This window comes from Chiloscyllium punctatum, chromosome 5 (genome assembly GCF_047496795.1).
Source record: "Chiloscyllium punctatum isolate Juve2018m chromosome 5, sChiPun1.3, whole genome shotgun sequence".
Classification (NCBI taxonomy): domain Eukaryota; kingdom Metazoa; phylum Chordata; class Chondrichthyes; order Orectolobiformes; family Hemiscylliidae; genus Chiloscyllium; species Chiloscyllium punctatum.
The window spans coordinates 25,495,561-25,516,723 of record NC_092743.1 but is presented as its reverse complement, the minus strand read 5'-3'; the positions used below and the strand labels follow the sequence as shown (position 1 = coordinate 25,516,723).

At 38.8% G+C, this 21,163-nt stretch overlaps 1 protein-coding gene across 13 annotated transcripts in view; it reads right to left on the bottom strand.

Moving 5' to 3' along the window:
- Nucleotides 1-21,163, bottom strand: part of adgrb1a (adhesion G protein-coupled receptor B1a) — a 563,161-nt gene that overhangs the window by 158,543 nt on the left and 383,455 nt on the right. For all 13 annotated transcript variants that reach the window (XM_072569963.1, XM_072569962.1, XM_072569956.1 and 10 more), the window contains one exon: nucleotides 14,577-14,703. In XM_072569963.1, coding sequence (XP_072426064.1) covers nucleotides 14,577-14,703 — 127 coding nt within the window. The remainder of the gene's footprint in view (nucleotides 1-14,576; nucleotides 14,704-21,163) is intronic.

Genomic DNA, 21,163 nt, shown 5'->3' with positions numbered 1-21,163 from the left:
TGTGGGATACAGCAATTTACAATGCAAGACAAAAATAAAGTTAGAATTCATATCTCTAAAATGGATCCTGAACACATCTGTTTGCTCTTCTCCAACGACACGCCGCTCCAGAACATTGTCTCGTCTGTACACAATGCATATTCAAATACTGCCTGCATGCAATCCCAAAATGTACTGATCAGCAGAATGGTAAAATTTTACATCCAGTTGACATTCATCATACTTCAGATATCACATACTGTTCCAACAAAAACTATCAGAACAAAAAACAGTTAGAACTGAGACAGTGACATTTAAAATCAGCAATAACTCTACGCTGACTGATTGTTGATAGGTTTCAGCAGCTACAATTTATTGGATGCACCTATTAGGAGTAAACGGGCAGAACAAATTTACAACTAAACATCACAGCCATTCATCAGATTCTTAATCACCCTCCCATAGGTAATATCATGGGATAGCACATGATAGATATTGCTTGCTGAAAAGTATTCCACCCTTATCTCTATAGAGCTCTCCCTCTATTACATTGAACTTGGAAAGATAGGAAAATGGTTGACTAATAAGTAAGAGGCCAGATGGTGATAGAATCCCTGCAGTTTGGAAGCAGGCTACTTGGCCCATCATGTCCACAACTGCCCCTCTAAAGAGCACCCCACCCAGACCCATCTCATAACCTGACATTTCCCATAACCAATCTAACCTGCATATCTTTGGTGTATGGGAGGAAGCCCATACAGACACAGAGAGGATGTGCAAATTCCACACAGACAATCACCTGAGAGTGGAATCAAACCCAGGTCCCTGGTGCTATGAGGCAGCAGTGCTAATCACTGAGCAACTGTGCTACCCATTAGATAATGCATGTTCTTCATCAGAAACAGTAGCCTTTTTTCCTTCTCTTCAAGGTTGAAGGGCCTCCAACAGATGTCTGGCGTTTGTTGTTTATAACTTAATTTACGAGTAGCCTCTCACGTTGAAAGTGGAAACAAGAGGAGCTGTATACACGCGTATACTGAAAGATGGTTGCAAATCTCAATGGTTATTTTCCAAATTTATTGCCTCCATTTGTCTAGGTTAGTTTAAGAAAACTATAAAACTATTTCTGAAATGAATTTTAAAGATATTGCAGTCACTTATTCCAACAATTTTCCAAAAGGTAAACAATATGATTTCAAATAATTTTCCACAAAGAACTTAAATGTCTCAATATTGTTGCCTGCTTCTAGAGACCCCCTTGAATACCAACATTATTCATGAATGAGGGAACATCTGCCTTGAATTTCTGTAATTACAATTCTTTGTGGTTCAGTTTCACCCAAATATAATTTTACATTCATTCAAATAAGGAGACATACAGGTTTGTTTTCATTGTTAATATCTGCAAATTACATCCAACCATTGAAAAGAGAAAATAAAGCTAGACCCTCAGCAAAGATTTAATGCATCTGATTATTCGTATAAAATTATGGCCTAAACACTAAATGTTTCATTCCAGCATCAGATAATAACCCACATTGCTCATGCATCTGTACGTTTTGGAACATCAAATAAAATTCTGCAAAGAATGATGTTACATAGTATAGTACAGAATTAAGCTGAATTCCAAAGCTCATAGGAAATTTGAGAAAAGGAATAGAAGAAATAGGAAGAGCAAATGGTTAATATTTGTATGCTTTTTAATCAACCTGCTCAAAAATACTACTACCTATTTCTGGAACAGGTAGGACTTGAACCCAGGTTTCCTGGGTCAGAGATAGGACACTATCACCACACAAGAGCCATTGTGGCTGTTATTTTATGTAAACGTACTAGGTGCGGGGGTGGGTGCCTTCAACTGGTAACCATTCTCTACTCCCAAATGCAAGTAGGGCCACTGGATCAGGCACCAATTTGACAGGTAAGTCCTGACCAATAGGCTTCGTAGGCCTATCAGTTGTCTCACCAGTAACATCCTGCCCTGTCTGAAGTTGCTGGTCCTCAGAGATCAGCAGCCATTGGCAGCTGGAGATCATGAACAAAGATCCAGGCTGTGAAGTCAGGAAGACTCACACTGACAAGAAGGTAAACATTTTTTTTGGTTGGGGGGGTGGTGGGGGGGTGGTGTGGTGGAGTCAGCGAGTCAGAGATACAGGTGGGATAGCCCATCTAGGGATAGCCACTTGGCCCATTTTTCCATCTTGTAGAGTCTCCAAATTAATGCAAATGCAGAGCCTCATCTGACATGGAAGACAGGCCTCTCTGATTTCTCTGTCAGCAAGGCAGATATTGTTTTTGCCTGTCAGAAAGGCAGGAAATTGAAGCAGTGATGGATTGAGGTCTGTAAGCAGATGGGAAGGTTTGGAATGTTTCTGCACACATTTATACCGAGAATGTGACTGGGGAGGTAGTGTGGATGATGTTACATATATGGACTTTCAAAAGGAGAACGACAAAATACCACAATGTTAGACTTTCAAATAAAATAAAATAAAATAAAATAGAGGTCAATCAGATTAATGGACTGAGGAATTCTGGACGCAAACCTTGCTAAGATAATTAAAGCAAAGAGCAGTGGTGAATTCTTACTCTTCCTAGGTCAGAGGGAAGCATACAGTAGTATTCTCCAGGAATCACCAGGGAACATTGTTCTCTTTGATATAAAAAATGAACAAACACAGAACAGATGAAATTTGACAGTAATGTGTTAAGTAATGCACACTGGTGGGAAGCACAAGGAAGATTAATTTAAAGTAAATGAGACAAAATTAGAAGAAGCGCAGAAACAGGGAAGCATGGAAAAATCTTTCATGGTGGAAAAACAAAGGAAGGCTGTTTGAACACATGTGGCTTCATTGTCCTTATTAATGGAGGCCACAAGTGCAAAAACTAAGATTCTGAACAAAAACACTTAAAGAACGCTTCTAAGACCTCAACTGGAGTATTATTCAGTTCTGAACACAACACTTTAGGAAGGATGTCAATGCCTTACAGAAGGTGCTAAAGAGACATACTGGATTGGCAATGGGATAATAAAGACTTCAGTTCTGTGGAGAGACAGGAGAAGCTGGGCTTTACTTGCACACTAAAAATGTGAACAGGATTTTTAAAAGATTGTCCAAAATGATGAACACAAATTTGAAACAGGACATTTATTGAAATTGCTTCCAGTGACAGAATAGTCAGAAGAAAGAGATTTCAAGTTTTCGTCTTTCATGTGATATAGATTTCACCAGTAAGGCCAGAATTTATTGCCGGTTCCTGATTTCCTCTGAACTGAACTGCTTTCCCAAGCTATTTCAGAGAGCACTTACAGTCAACTACACTGTTGTGGGTCTGGAAATAAGACAGATCAATGTTGGTAGATTATCTACCTTAAAGGATACCAGTGAACCAGACACTTTTTTATGCTTATCAACAATGGTTTTGTGGTAACTTTTAGGTTAGTTCTTACTTCCAGGTTTATTATTTGCATTTACTATATATTGTACCAGCATACTTGTGGGATGTGACTGCCTACACACCACTAAAATGGGCCTCTGGACAACTAGCCCAATGAGATTACCATGACATCACTTTCTCACCCAAAATGACTGGTAAAAGATGGCATGAAGATTTCCAAAAGAAAATAATAAAATAATAAGTTTCTGAAATAAAATCAGAAAAATCCCTGCTATAGGAAAGATGTTACTAAATTGGAAAGGATGCAAAAAAGATTTATGAAGGACCAGGACTGAAGGGTTTGACTTATAAGAAGAGGCTGAATAGGCTGGGACTTTTTATCCCTGGAGCCTAAGAGGCCGAGGGGTGACCTTATAAAATTGTGAGGGGCACAGACAGTGTGAATAGCCAAGAACATTTGAGGAGTCTGGTTTTATACTCAATGCAGTTTCAATGGATGAGAGGGGATCTAATTGAAACATACAGAATACTGAATGGCCTGGACAGAGTAGATGTTGGGAAGATGTTTCCAATGGTAGGACAGACTAGGACCTGAGTGCATAGCCTTAGAGTAAATGGAAGACCTTTTAGAATAGAGAAAAGGAGAAACTTCTTCAGCCAGAGAGGGTGAATCTTTGGAATTCATTGCCACAGAAGACTGTGATAGGTTCTTGAGTATCAAGGGGATCAAGGGTTATGGGGAGAAAGCAGGAGAATGGAGTTGAAAAACGTATCAGCCATGATTAAATGGTGGAGCAGACACAATGGGCTGAATGGGCTAATTTCTGCTCCTATGTCTTATGGTCTAACATGGCCATTAAAAGGACAAGAAAAAATTTAGTGTACACACAAGATTTCAATTTGAGAAAATGCAAGGTCATCAGTTCCAGACTATGTCAGAATATTTTCATAATTATGAGATTAACAACTTGGGAAGAGCAAATCAATGTAGGTTTCTATGTATAAAAGTCACGAAGAACAGGTACGCAAGAACAAAATGTCAGCAAGTAATCTAATGGCATGTTGGGCCTTTATCTCAAAGGAGGTGCAAAGGGAAAATAAGCAAGTGACTCTTTCAGAAGAGAAAGACTTACATTGACCAATCGTCTTTGATAGCAACAGGCGTCCCAAAACTACCCAAACCAAGTTGTTAAAAACGTAGTCACTGTTGCAATGTTTGCAAATGTTTCAGCCAGTTTATGCACAGCAAAGTCTAAATGAACAGAAATGAGATTGAGGGGATTTAATTTTATGAGTTTTAAGATCTGCAAAGTTTAGTGTGAGAGATGGGACAGCTGAAGTGCACAATATGTGATGCCTATAAGATGTAGAAAGGTTCTAGACACTTTCTTTACTTGGATGAACAAATATGCTGGGTGTCCCCAATTGCTTTAAAGAAAAAATAATTTCATTTAAGTAGTGGGCAAATTGTTGAAGGGAATCCTGAGGGACAGGATGTACATATATTTGAAAAGGCAAGGACAGATTAGGGATGGTCAACATGGCTTTGTGCATGGGAAATCATGTCTCACAAACTTAATTGAGTCTTGTGAGGAAGTAACAAAGAGGATTGATGAGGTCAGAGCAGTAGACGTGATCTAATGGACTTCAGTGAGGCATTCGACAAGGTTCCCCATGGGAGACTGGTTTGCAACGTTAGATCTCACAGAGTACAGGGAAAACTAGCCATTTGGACACAGAACTGGCTCAAAGGTAGAAGACAGAGGGTGGTGGTGGAGGGTTGTTTTTCAGACTGGAGGCCTGAGACCAGTGGAGTGTCACAAGGATCAGTGCTGGGTCCTCTAATTTTTGTCATTTGTATAAATGATTTGGATGTGAGCATAAGAGGTACAGTTAGTAAGTTTGCAGATGACACCAAAATTGGAGGTATGGTGGACAGCGAAGATGGTTACCTCAGATTACAACGGGATCGTGATCAGATGGATCAATGGGCTAAGAAGTGGCAGATGGAATTTAATTCAGACAAATGCGAGGTGCTGCATTTTGGGAAAGCAAATCTTAGCAGGACTTATACACTTAATGGTAAGATCCTAGGGAGTGTCGCTGAATAAAGAGACCTTGGAGTGCAGGTTCATAGCTCCTTGAAAGTGGAGTCGCAGGTAGATAGGATAGTGAAGAAGGCGTTTGGCATGCTTTCCTTTATTGGACTGAATATTGAGTACAGGAGTTGGGAGGTCATGTTGTGGCTGTACAGGACATTGGTTAGGCCACTGTTGGAATATTCTGTGCAATTCTAGTCTCCTTCCTATCGGAAAGATGTTGTGAAACTTGAAAGGGTTCAGAAAAGATTTACAAGGATGTTGCCAGGGTTGGAGGATTTGAGCTATACGGAGAGGCTGAGCTGGCTGGGACTGTTTTCCCTGGAACGTCGGAAGCTGAGGGGTGACCTTATAGAGGTTTACAAAATTATGAGGGGCATGGATAGGATAAAAGACAAAGGGAATCTAGAGCTAGAGGTTTAGGGTGAGAGGGGAAGGATATAAAAAAGACCTATGGGGTAACTCTTTCACACAGAGTGTGGTACGTATATGGAATGAGCTGCCAGAAGAAGTGGTGGAGGCTGGTACAATTGCAACATTTAAGAAGCATTTGGATGGGTATATGAATAGGAAGGATTTGGAGGGATATGGGCCGGGTGCTGGCAGGTGGGACTAGATTGGTTTGAGTTATCTGGTCGGCATGGACGGGTTGGACCAAAGGGTCTGTACATCTCTATGACTATATATTTACATTAGGTAGAGGTATCAAGGAATATGGAACAAAAATAGGTAAATGGAGGTGATGTACAGATCAGCCACAATTTAGCTGAGCTTCAGAACAGACTCAAGCACATACAATACCTTGAGCTGTTCACAGAATGCCTCCAGAGCAGACAGAGGCCATTTTGCCCAACAAATCTGCTATCTGCTGTACCAATCTTACTCTGTACTTCCAGGGCTGAAAGCTTTATTTGATTAGCAAGAGACTGACAATAGAAATATCCATAACTGAGAAAAGTAAACAATTCCTATGGTGAATTCTCAATAACAGTACTGCTTTCATTATCAAATCATCATTAAGTAAGTGATTGTGATAGATACATAAATGTGTCATGTGATTTAGTGATAGGAGGGAAATAAATAGTTGGTGCTCTATCAAGATGTGTTCATGAAAAAACACTGCATGTACCTGACAGACATAGTTAAGAGTACAAATAATGAGTCACCTCTCCGCTCCCCCCCCCCCCCCCCACTCCAGTATTAAAGTGCCATTACACATTCTCTTATGAGTTTAGGGATTTAAAAATTAGAAAATAAACTATTTTGATACACGCCTTATTATATCATTTTTGCTTTGAAACTAATCAACAGCACAGATAACCACTGAGTTAAACTAATCCTAATCAATTCTGATAGAGAAAATAAAACTATCTCTGTTCCTTTCCCTGTCAAGATTATAAGTAAGAAATTGAAAAAACGGTCGACTCCCAACCTTCTGCTGCAAGAAGGCTACTGCTGGGACACGCATGAGTCATTCAGATTTTCCATGTCAATGATGGTAGCGATGGGGTGGGAAGATGAGTGGGAAATTGTCTGGCATCTATTTAATATCTCTATTTAACTGTGATACTGACAAGATCAGGATCTCAGCAGTATGCTGAGATCAACTGTGTGTGTCAAGGCTGCTATGAATTTACATTTCATTCCACAATGATGTAAAAACATTATATCTGTATGTCATTTTCTCCATTTAACTTTCTTTGCATCTCAGTTGATCATATCGCCACTCAATTTTTACAATAAAACATATTCTTAAATGCAGTAATTTTTTATACTCCCCTTTCTGTTCAGAAATATCTTCTTTCCAATAAAATAAAAATGCAATATCAAAAATATTCAATGGAAAAATCTCAGACAAATGATAAATTTCTACCACCCTAAGTCCCTACAATTTTCTATTTTAAAAGTGTCTCACTTCTCCTCTACCTTCCCTCTTCCAATTTGTCATTCATCAATAGAAACATATTCTTCATTTTAGGAGAAGAATGCCAGTCACAATTTTCATTAGTTTTAAATGTGGTGTTGATCTAATATTGTATGTAATGCTTTCACACTCTTCTATATTTTGCAAAGTATTCTATTCCATACTTATAGCGCAGTGATTGATAGATGTTCTTTACTGAATTCTAATTGCATGATATTTCAATTGAAAATTACATTGTTCAATTTGCACTTGACAACAAGAAGAATGTGTCAACAATAATCACCTTCAAGATCAACATCATAGGGTCTCCAAGAATAGACTGCACACAGAAATTCAGGTCTGATTAATCAGATTAAAGGTTTCTGAGCAGATGGCCTTCAAAACTGATTTCAATGTAATTAAACAAATGATCAAGATGCAAGATCCTCAGTAATACTGTGTGCAATATTGGCCTGTGAATCTACTTAGTTTTCACACAATTTTCTTTGTCTTTCTTATTGAAGCAGGCATCAATCCACTGAAATCAATTAGTGCCATATTAAAATAATTGACAATGGAATATCATGACAATGTGTTAAGTGTTTTCACTAAATTACAGTCATTTCAAGGTTAAAGTATCTCAATTCATCAGGCAATTTTGTCCTGCTAGTCCATCTTCAAAAGAAATACATTTTTTTTGTGAGTTTTCCAACAGGCTTAGTTTACAGATCAATCAATAAAACTGTTACAAAGATTCTGCTTTATATTTGATATTGGGTAGTTCTGTGCCACAACAAATGCTAGATTTACCGCAGTATGAACCAGTGCAACCTTGTCTAAAGGTGAGAACAACATTAGATAATTCAGCATTCTGTAAAGACAGTGATGCAACATCAATAATGTCATTGTGCATTTCTGTACAAAGCTAACTACAATTTTTGTGTTCATCAAGGTCAATGGTGTTTGCAATAGGAAACTGATTAGCCATTCTGGCATTTCATTCTGTGACCTGAGTAACTCTGTCACTCCAAAGCTACAACATAAGCCATGATTTGGAGGTGCCGGTATTGGACTGGGGTGTACAAGTTAAAAATCACACAACACCAGGTATAAACCTGTTGGACTATAACACAATATAAACATATTTGTTTACCAGTGGGCAGGTGCTTTCAAAGTATCATTGAGAGCTTGGTTTCAGGAATAGTCACTTTGCAACACTGAATTGATTAGGAGCAACAGGAAGTGTTGTAGAAATAATAGGATCACAGAAGGAGATTATTCAAGCCATTAGCTACATTCATTGGAAAAGCTTTTCCAATCAGTTCCAATCAACTTTCCATGTCCCATGTTTTCTCTTTTGTTGCATTTGCTTCCACTGTCCTCCATTCAGTCGATTTCATATCCTAAGAACTTGTTATATAAATAAAATTAATATATTATCTCGTACTTTTACCAATTACATAAATCTGTGCTCTTTGGAGATGGAGTATGCTACTAGTAAAAACAGTTTCTCCTCAGTTACTCCTACTTTGAACCCAGCTACTGAATCATCCCTTTCTCTAGTCTGAGCGCTAATGTAGCTGCTCCACATAACTGAAGTCCTGAACCATTTTCATTAAGGCCTTTAAATCTGTCCTCATGACTTCTCATGGTTTGGCATAACTTCATCTATTTGCTACTTTAAAGAAATTATTTGCTTTTGAAAAGACCTGCCACATTCAGAGGTATGGGATACTCCATCTGCTCCTACGCACAGTTTAAAATTGGAATTTTAGTTTATATCACCTCCTCCTATTGTTATGGACTAGATCAGGCCCCCTCAAAAATATTTTGGGGAGGTAGTTTAGACCCTAACATTTTCTTATTTTAAAAGGTAAATGTAAAGTAATACAACACAACTGGTCAAACTACTCGATGTCAGACAAAACACAATTTATTTAAACACTGGAGTTAAAATACTATGTGAGAAATTTAGAACAATTTAACAGATTGGAAATGTAATGGAATAATAGATACAGTAACTATAATTAACTTGTTCCATTATAGCAACATCCCATAAACACACCCCTTAGTAAAAAGGAAAATTCAGATTCTCACAGGAAGTTCTCAAATCCAGGAAGAAAATAAAATCAAGAGAAGATTCAGAGATAGTAGCAGCCAAGAGATATTCACTGAAGTCTCCAATTCTTTTGAGATCCCAATATCTTCTGATGTTACTGAAAAAACTGAAACCCAGAAATCTGGGTCTGTGAGACCTGGCCACATCCATTTAGGCTATTAAAAAAACCCAAGGCCACCGAAGCAGTTTACTCAACAGGTATTCAGTAGACAGCTCAGTGCCTCTGCCTTTACAACCTCTCTTCAAAAAAAAAAGCAGGATGAAATAACCTCTTAAAGTGACTGCATCATCACACTATTCTTCTGACAAATATGAATCAACCAACACTCCACTGTGTTAAATTAACTTTGTCATATTTCATCAATCTGTATACCTAAAGTATGCTGTTATATTTGTCATTATTTACTATATTAACTAAATAATGCCCCAAGACCTCTTACATTATGGTTCATGAGATTTCATGTACAGTTCTGCAGAATATTAATCTCTAACAATATGTAGTAAAATATATCTAAAATTTTAAATAGGAAGTACACATGTCAGACATAACACCTATACAATTCCATATGTATAGCATGCTGGCTGTGCATTTTTGTATTTAAGTACAGGGAAGTAAACATGAATAATACTATACATTTGTTTTTGATGCTTGAACATTCTATTTTAAAGCTGCTATCCACAACACTAAAATCTTCGAATCTCAAGTTAATAGATCTGAATTATCAAGATTGATTGACTTCACCATTCAGAGTTATTGAAGAAAATATTTGCCGCCTATGTACCAGGTTAACCATAGAACAGAGGGCATGAACGAGCAGAGATATGCAGAGTCCAGCTGCCTCACAGATCCAGCATTCTTTCCTGATGGTACCATCAAGCAACGGCTATAGAAAAGATAACTTATTCTTATTCAGGGCAACCTCACTTATTTGAACTACACAGGTGGGGAGTATTTTGTTCGGATAATTGAATGTCCAGATGATCGAATGTTCGGATAACACAGTTTACCCAAGCGTCCAGGGCCTTGAGATCTTGTTCAGATAATCCAAAGTTCAGTTAATCAATGTTTGGATAATCAAAAAGTTATATTGTATACAGTAAAGAATAAAAGAAAACAAATAATGTTTTCTAAAAAAAAGTTTTTACTTTTGCTCCACCAAATTTCCAATTTTGTGTATCAAAGGGAATAATGATCCCAATGCATTTACTTATGGACAGTACTGGCAGTGTTGAACAGCTCATCGGTGACATTCTCACTTGTGAGTCAGACCATACTTGAATATTAATCTAGGATTACACATCAATGCAGTACCAAACAAGTGTTGCACTGTCAGAAGTACTGTCTTCTGGCTGATACATAAAAGAGTCCCTAGCTGCTTGGCCAGATGGATGTAGAAGATCCCAAGTTACAATCTGAAGAGGAGCAGGGGGCAGTCTCAGTCTCCTGATCAATACTTCTAAGGAATATATGAACATGTGTATACTATTTGACCCATTGAGCCTGCTCTATCATTCAACATAGTTAAGGCTGATCAGCAACTTAAAATTCTTCTTATCCCACTACCTCCATATCCCTCATTGGTATTTAGAAGTCTGTCACATATCTGCCTGAACCACATTCAATGACTGAGCTTCCACAGTCCTCCAGGATGCGGAATGTATGAAATTGTGTCTGTGATTCTGAGCTTCCCACTCAGTGGAATCATTTTTCAGTTGCCAAGATCAGGACAGAGATAATTGATTACTTGAGGCATGTGGGATGTTCCTGTGATCAATCTAGCCACCATGTTTACATGAATAGATGGATGGATGTTACCTGGGCTGAGGGGCTCAGATATGAGGAAAAGTTGGGCAGTCTGCAGTTGTTGTCCGTGAAGCAGCGAAGGTTGAGCAGGTACCATGAGGGTGACAGATAGCATTATAGGAAAACACCATTTCTATTAGTAGAGAGGTCAAAAACCAAGGGGCATAGATTTAAAGTGAGAGGTAGAGGCAAAGAAGGAGATGAGAATTTGTTTCACTCAGAGGATGGTGGGAGTCTGAAAGTCCCTGCCTGAAAAGGTGAAAGACTCAGAAACTCTCAAGTCATTTAAGCAGAACTTAGATCCTCATTGGAATTGGGATAACCTACAGGGCTGTGGGCCCAATAGCTGAAAAATGTGTTTAGTGAGGTCGAGTCTTTGCTGACCAGCATGGACATGATGGGCTGAGTTGTCTCCTTTTGTGCTGGAAACATCTAACAAAATATCATGGTATTGGTGGATAAGCTAACAATGTAAATGCAGGTTCTATGCTTGCTACTATTGGCAAAACTACCATTCAGTTAGAAAGACTGCAGGACTGCTTAGTGTCTCTTGATATGAGAATTTAAATACATATCTTGACCTTAAATGGGTTCAAATAAAAATTGACATTTATCAAGATTCTTACCGTTGAAATATCTGAAAGCACTTCACACCATTTGCAATGAAATGTCCTTTGCCATGGAAGGGAAGAACTTGCATTTATGTGCTGTGTTTTATGACCTCAGACTTTCCAAATCACTTTATAACTAGAAAAGCACTTAAAGACTGTAGTCATAGTTTTAATGTGGGTGAAAATGGAATCACTTTTCATCAACGAATCTCCCAAAACAGCAGTAACAAAAACATTGCCTATTTGAGTTTTCTTGCCATTATAAGGATGGCACCCTGATCAACATTTCACCTTGAGAACTCTGTGCTCTTTTTCAAATAATATGATTTTCAATATATTACCAAACAAGCCATTACCTTCATTTAATATTTTATTCCAAAGTCTCTCCCTTCCACACCATAACACTATATTAGCATTGCTCCCTTCTAATTCAAGTGCTCAAGCAACCCTGTAATGGTCAACCAGCAATGTTTGGTTCTCGAACTGGAAGGACTGCCAACTGAGACAAGGAGCAAGATTTTGACACTGATGTGGAGGCAGGAACAAGGGTGGGCAGGCAGAGAATTTCTCTCTGCTGGATTCCAAGTTCCCCACTACAGATCTGTTTCATTGTCACTTTCATGTAAACTGGATTGGAAGAGGTACACATAACCTCCCCCCCCCAAGATCCAGACAGTTTGTAAACTCACTGGAAGACCAATTAATGTCAGTGATCAGAGGCCAAATGAAACTTTACAACAGCATATACCAATTAGTTGCTACCAACAATGTTTGTGAAGGAATATTATGCCTTTCATGGAATAATTTTATCTCACAATCAATAACTTTGCAACAAATCGAACATTTATAATCAAAATCTATTTCAGTTATACATCACTTCAGCAAGCAATAACTAAGAGTCAAACACATGTTTGCTAAGAAAATTAAATGGTAATATCACCCACTGATTAAGATAATAAGTAAAATTTCCGGAGATTCCAATAGATCTTCAAGTCATACCCTTACTAAGATTTCATCTTTGCCTTTCAGGTGCTGCCTGACCTGCTTGGTTTCCTGTTATTTATACCATCAACAAAAAAAAATTCTTTGAATGCAAAAGCTAGCTTGACTGCTTGATGGTGCAGTCACAATATTCTATTTGTATGTCACATATACCAACTGCTGATTTTCACATAAGACCATAACTTGTGCAGACGTGGTAGTTATGTTTTGCTGTTAATTTGAAAAGTTTTATCAAAAAATATTCAATATGAATTTGTTACATAAACATTCCATTGTAACAACACATGCACAGAAACTGGCATTTTCAATATAGAATTAACTATAGGAGAACCATTAGGATAACTGTCATTTCACTTAACATACAGGTACACATGTATGTAAGTAAGCACTGACTCTATATTTAATGATATAATAATTATTAAATAAAATGTATCTAAATGAAGCATTAATAGCCAATATTAGTTGTGTGTCACACTTGCTTATAAAACCAAACGAGAATCCTTAGCTACACAGTCTTTAGCTCTCTTGCCAATAAATCAAAGGAATAGACTTATATTGCTATTAATTCAAGATAACATTCCAAAAGATCATAGGGTCTTTAACTCATATTTTGGACCATTCTAAACAGTGTCCTTCTGACATCATGACTGGCATCCATCTTACTCTTAGTCCATTCAACTGAAGATTAAATTCCAATGGCAATGTAAGCAAAATAATCTAAAAATTTTATATTTTATCTCGACGACTACGTGGAACTGAGAGAATCATCTGGGTCCATGTAACATGTTCAGTTGAGTACAAAAGTTTGACTTCCTCATGCTATTATAACGTACAGCAGTTGCAAAAAGAATGAGCTTCTGCTGACACATGGTGCCAAGCTCACAATTGTTTCCTAAACTGTTTAGTTAAATGCAGTTAAAAAAAAAACACATATGGCGGAATGTTTAGGAGATGTTTATCTTATAGCAGTACCACTTAGCCAACCATCCTGGCATAAAATTACTTGCTATTTATTTTAGTATGTCACTAACTGATCATATCATTTCTATCTAATATGAAATCATTTGCATTGATTAGAGATAAGCATTTTGATACTTGGAACTCAACAAATCTCTGAATATTCATCAAAACAGAGAACATTCTGATGAAGATATTGTGTTCCAAAATAAGTATTTCATTTAGATAATTCTTTCCTACAGAATTATGTAATCCATTCATAGTCACTTAAGGAATAGAGATGGTTTGTTGCTTGCAGCCTATTTACTTTTATGTGCAAAAAAGGTTTGCATTTGACAGCATCTCAGTCTTAAGCTGTTTCACTCCTCCACATCTGAGGCAACTGACCACAAACATGGCAATTCAGACTAACATCTGGTGAAAGCATCTGGGCAGGATATTTTAATCAATGCTGATTGCAATTTATTCCAATGCCAGGAGCGGTGGGCAAATGCCAGCCTCTTAATAGATGCAGCAGTCCCAAATATACAGATTTCTGAACTGAAATGTCAGTCTCTAATCACAGGTGACATGCCCCTGTTGGTGTCGCAAGGCAGTGATTTGACCCGCAGATCTCACGCTGTTCATATTTTTTTTCGCTCCCCTGAGACGAAATGCAATATTTCCTCCAAAATAATCATAATAAATAAAAAGGACTTACCGAATCTGACGAGAGCTGAGCCAAAATGGCGAAGCTGGAGAGCCGGTCACACTGGCATTTTGTACGTGACGAGTCAATGGGGAACGTCTTGCAGCCGCGGCTCGACCAGACCCCCTGTACGGCGAAGCTGACAATTTCCAAAAGAGAGAAGATACAGACACATCTCTAAATCAGGAGCCAGGATCAATGTAACAAACCCAAAACATCCACCAAAAACAACAGGGAAAAAAAAATGCAGAGACAGGGCGATGCACCAGCTCGGCTACGCAGAAGGAACATTTACAGCAATATTTAAATGTATTTCCCCCCCTCCCCCCCAAAAAAATGAAACAGCGACGTACAGAATTAATCCAACTACTTGCACGACCATTCATCTCCCCCAGCCAAACCGCAGCCGTTCCCACAGCGAAACACACACTCAACAGTGAAATCTCCATCCCCACATTCTCTGGTTAGGAGAGAATAACAAAAGTAATTTTCTGAGGCTGCGGGAACTGCTCTCGCTCCTCTCTTTAACAGGTCCCGCGATCCACAAAAGAAGAAAATGTATTGATGCCTAGAATGTTCCCAGTGGTATCAGAATAGTGATTAGTGACAGCGGATCTCACACACACAAAATAGCACGAACACGTCAAAAGACGATCTAAATAATATTTGCAAAGGTAGGCGATCCGTCCTTTCGAATGAAAACAAAACAATTAAAAAAAAAATCAATAAATTGCAGCAGTTACTCGCTACCTGAGAGCGGGCTTTCAATTTACTTTTCAACCCCTCACAGGTTGTCGAGGCAATATTGAGACAGCTTTGAAGATTATTAAATATTCCTTCCCAGCCACGAAATGGCAGTTTACATTGCTCCCGATAGTAAAATAAAACACAACCGTTCTGTAAACATGCCAAATTATTTAGGTACAGGACAAGTCATCAAATCAACAAGCAAGTGCCCGCCAAACCTGTTTCCAAAACAAGAGGCACTACAGCTCCATTCTCCCAATGGCACAGACTTAGAACAGAAATGCACACTGTAACAGTGTTCCAAGGGTTTGGGAGCTACACAGAGAAGGAAGCAATGAAAGGAGGTGGTAAAGAAAATGCTCTGGAGAAAAGTAAGTATGCCATCATTAAAGTGATGAGTCAAAGAGCGGGTGACAGATTTGGCACCAACCCATGGCAAAGGATCTTTCAAGCTTAAGTTTTGTCGAGTTTACATGAATTCCTTATATGAATAATTAACAAATAATTTAAGTCTCAGTAACAACACAGAACTGGAAATTTAAAAAGTCACATTGCACTTTCGAGATGAATTCAAATTAAAATTGCTTCAGTTTCTCAGATCCAAATTGTTCCTGCGAGAACAAATTTTGGAATAAATGACACCTGTCTCTCCTGAAATAGATGTGTGAATAATCATTGGGACACATTGTTCCTCTGTGCAAGAGACAATTTTTATGTTCAATATGCCTGATGTGGTAACCACAGTTAGTTCTTATTAAAAATAATTACATTTTGGCATTCTTTTATTTTCAAACTTTGTGTCATGGGAAAAATATATTTCCGGATTTTAACGATCATGTGCACACGTGCATGTCCATTTTCAGTTGAAATTAGGGAAATACTTTTTTTTCTCTCAAGTCTAGATGGGGGAATACCTGAACCCACCATATCCATATGAGTCAAGTGTATGTACATGTATTCTAAACATCCAAAGGATTTACCTACCATCTGAAACTTCAATTTCATTAAGAGCTAACTACATATATTCAAAAGGGCTTGCACCTATTTCTCTCCAAAACTGGCAAGATTTCATGCAGTGAAGGAGTGAGGAATGGAAGGGGATTCATAGCATGAGTTCTGAGGATTTCTTGTCACTGATTAACCTTCATTGAAACCATGTTCATCTTATTGAGTGCCATTCTATGCCAGCATATAATGCCTGGCTCATGCAGTTCAAATCTCTGGATCACACTTTAAAAATAAGTGACCATGTGGCCAAAAATTGGCAACCATGGAGCAAAAACCATAAAGAAACATGATCCCAGAGATTTATCCCTTCATAATAACAGATAAAGTGATTGCACCTTTTTCAGGTGTTGCAATCAGTATTGCTGAGCCAAGATTGGATGTGCACATGAAGTAAAATCACAAAACTCAGCACCTGAAATCAGCATTAGCACTTTGCTGGTGGAAGCCTCATTGTCAGAACAGACTGGTATCTGTTAAAAGGTAAAACCATGTCACTTCAACCCCAGGGCATCAATGTGGACTTCAACAGTTTCCTCATTTCCCCTTCCCCCACCTCACCCTAGTTCTAAACTTCCAGCTCAGTAACTGTCCCCACCACTTGTCCGGACTTGTCCGACCTGCCTATCTCCTTTTCCACCTATCCACTCCACCCTCTCCTCCATGACCTACCACCTTCATCCCCTCCCCCACTCACCCATTGTACTCTATGCTACTTTCTCCCCACCCCCACCCTCTTTTAGCTTATCTCTCCATGCTTCAGGCTCACTGCCTTTATTCCTGATGAAGGGCTTTTGCCCGAAACGTCGATTTCGAAGCTCCTTGGATGCTGCCTGAACTGCTGTGCTCTTCCAGCACCACTAATCCAGAATCTGGTATCTGTTAAATTTACCTCAAAACTTCCAGGCAGAGAGCAGGAGCAGGAATAATCTATTTTCTCCCTCAAGTTTGCTCCACCATTTAATAAGATCATTACTGATCTAACTGTAACCTCAAATCCACATTCTGGCCTTCGTCCAATACCTCTTCTCCCCCATGCTTAACAAGAATCTACGCAGCTCTGCCTTAAAAATATTCAAAGTTCCTGCTTCCACACATTTTCAGGAAGAGTCTTCCAAAGACGGTGGCCCAGTGGTTAGCGCTGTTGCCTCACAGCGCCAGGGACCAGAGTTCAATTCCTGTCTCGGGCAAACTGTGTGTGGAGTTTGCACATTCTCCCCATGTCTGCATGGGTTTGCTCCAGTTTCCTCCCTCAGTCCAAAGATGTACAGTTTAGGTGAATTGGCCATGCTAAATAGCCCATAGTGTTAGGTGCATTAGTCAGGGGTGAATGTAGGGGAATGGGTTACTCTTCGGAGGGTCAGTGTGGACTTGTGAGCGGAAGGGCCTGTTTCCACACTATAGGGAATCTAATCTAATCTGTGTGATAAGAAATTCATCCCATCTGCTTCAAATGATGAACCCTTTATTTCTGAACAATAACTGCTAATTCTAGATTCTTGACTCGGAGCAAATGTTGTCTCCACATCTACTATATCAAGACTCCTCAGAATCTTGTGTTTCAATCAAGCAGACACTTACTCTTCTCAGTTTCAGTGATATAAGTCAAGCCAGTCAAACCTCTCCCTAAAAGACATTCTGTATATTCCAGGCATTAGCCTGGTAAACCTTTTCTGATCCGCTTCAAATTCATTTACACATTTCCTTAAATAAGGTAAACAATATCATCATGTGATGTCTGCAATAATTTCTTATTTCTGGTACAAACATTTTGTAAAATAAAGCTACTTTGGTAGACACAATATGATGGTATGATGGTAATGTATACTTTCTTCACTGTAATTCTCCTGCGCTCACCAGATACCCAGTTCTAAAACATTCATGTTGAAAAGCATGGAACAAGGACATCGTAACAGTAAATGACAAGTTACTTACTAAGTCAAGCGGTGGAGAATTCTGGAGAACTGTTTCAGAGAGTGACCATGATGGGAGTGTACTATTGTGCTTTGTGACAGTGACATTGTCTGGTGAGTGTTGCTCATGCCTATTGATATACGAAGGGACTGAGATTTGAGGAGTGGAGTCTGCATTTAGTGTTGAGCATGTGGCTTATATGGGGCTACTGCTGGTATTGGTGACGGACTCGATACATGAATGGGATTTTAAGTGATTGCTTTAAGTTTGACCTTGAAAAGATGCTGATATCGCTCACTGAGTGGGATATTTTTATCGTGCTCCTATCAATATTCACCAGTTAGAAACGGCCAACATTATTTATGGATATAAGTGAGCATGAAAGGCATGCATATACCTTTTATAATTAATTTTGTAAATCCCAGAGTTATGTATATTCATTGATTTCATTTCTTATTTCCCAAGGATCCAACAGGATCATATGTCTTTTTATCTCCTTCGGTCAGTCACAGTAGCACATTTCCTATCTGTCATTTTCCTACATGCTGTGTGGGAAGCTGAGTCAGATTGCTAGTGGGTGGGATATGCAACTGCAGTCTGATCAGCACACCCACGTGCAAAATGGCAGTGCTGTGGGGTAGCAGAGTGCAAATCTTTTTAAGATGTGATTTTTTAAATGAGATTTTAATATTTGACAGATTGTTGGTGGGAGCAAAGCAATATTACTATTTCCACACCAAAATCACTGCATTTACAGCATGCAGACTATTTAACTCCTTATTTCAGAAGCACTGCAGTACCAAATTCAATGATACAATTTGAGTCAAATGAATATTAAGAAATAGGACAAAAAAAAGTTGCCATTAATTGGTGCTTTAGTGGGCCATCTAGCAAAATAGCTTGGCAGTGGGGAAAAAATTGGGTCCTTGATCCAGTGCATTCCTCAACCATTTAGTAGCCTTCCTGCCTCTGACATGGTTGTCAGATGTCCAACCAGAATGTGGCTGAAACCTTGCCATTGAGGGCTGCTATGTGGTTTGATTTTTGACAAGGTTATTTTGATTTATATAATGCCTTATCATGTTGCCACCATTTCTCAGGGCACTCGATGCAACCTTTAGAATTGAAAGGTTCATTGATCTCAGCCACAGCAGCAATGGTACGGTTGCAACTGCTATTATTACTTCAAGTATTGCTGGAAGATATCTAATGACAGGAAGGTACATATCTCCCAAACAGTGTAATCACCCCTTGTCATTCGTTCAATAGTTACACAAACACATGATGAATAAACAGTTGAATACTGAGATCAACCCAATGATGTGTCTTTGCTTTCCTTTGTATAAGAGCGTGAAAGTAACAACATTGAATTCAAATCAGTCAATATCCCACAGAGGGACGGACCATGATTGAGCAGCCAGAGGCACACATTGAATAACAAGCATCCCAAAGGTTAAAGTAAAAAGATTGTTAACTGGATTATGGTATGGTCACAGAGAATCACATCCACAGACTCCTCATATTTCAAATTATGGAGTATGTTGGAGATATGCTAAGCAAATGAGGTCAAAATCAGAGGCCAACTTTATATACCCTGTTAGAACCACCTAATTTTGGAAGTTTGGGGACAGTTCAACTTCAATTGACTTTGATAAGTAAACAATATGTGAAAGAGAGAGATTTGTAATAAGGAAAGAGAAATTCAATTAGTTAAAAAAGACACAGTTCAAAATATTTTATGTCCTGGCAGTCCAATTGCTTTGTAAATGTACACAGTGAATGCCAGGCAATGTCCATCTCCAAAAAAGAGAGAAGTTAAACATTGCTCCTTGAAATTCCATAACATTACCATCGTTGAATCCTCCTCTGGAAATATCCTTGTGTTAACCATTGACTAGATACTAAGTAGACAGCCATGCAAATGCTGTAGTTACTACAGCAAGACGTAGGCTTAGAAATCTGTGGTGAGTAACTCATCTCCTGATTCCTCAAAGTCTGTCCACCATCTACAAGACACACCTTGAGAGTGTGATGGAATACTTCCTATTTGCCTCAATGAGTGCAGCTGTAAGAAACTTGACACCATCCAGGACAAAGCAGCCAAATTATTTTTAACCCCATCAAAAGGCTTCACTCCCTTCACCATTAATGCCTTATGTATCATTATGGAAGTGTCCGGTAAGATAGGGCAAAGTCGGTATGATTTCATCAAGGAGAGGTCATGCCTGACAAGTCTGCTATAATTCTTTGAGGAAGTAATGAGCAGGTAAGACCAAGGAGAGCCAAAGGAAGTTATCTACTGGACTTCAAGAAGGCCTTTGACATGGTGTCGCACAAGAAGCTACTGAATAAGATAAGGGCTCATGGTGTTAGGAGCATGGTGCTAGCGTGGATAGAAGCATGGCTGTCTGGCAGAAAGCAGGGAGTGAGGATAATAGAGTCTTTTTCAGGATGGCAGCCAGTAACAAGTGGTGTTCTGCAAGCTCAGTGTTGGGACCACAACTTTTCACTTTATACATTAACAATCTAGATGAAGGGACTGAGGGCATTCTGGCTAAGTTTGCAGTTGATACAAAGATCAGTAGATTTGAGGAGGCGGGGAGGCTGAAGAACAATTTGGATAGGGTAAGAAAGTGAGCAAAGAAGTGGCAGATGAGGCACAATGTGAAAAAGTGTGATGTCATGTGCTTTGGTAGGAAGAATAGAGGCATTGGCTATTTCCTGAATGGGGAGAAAATTCAGAAGTCTGATGTGCAAAGAGACTTGGGAGTTCTAGTCCAAGATTCTCTCAAGGTAAACTTGAAAGGTGGAGTCAGCAGTTAGGAAGGCATATACAATGATGGCATTTATTTTAAGAGGACTTGAACACAAAAGTAGGGATGTACTTCTGAGGCTGTATAAGACTCTCATTAGAGCACATTTGGGTATTGTGC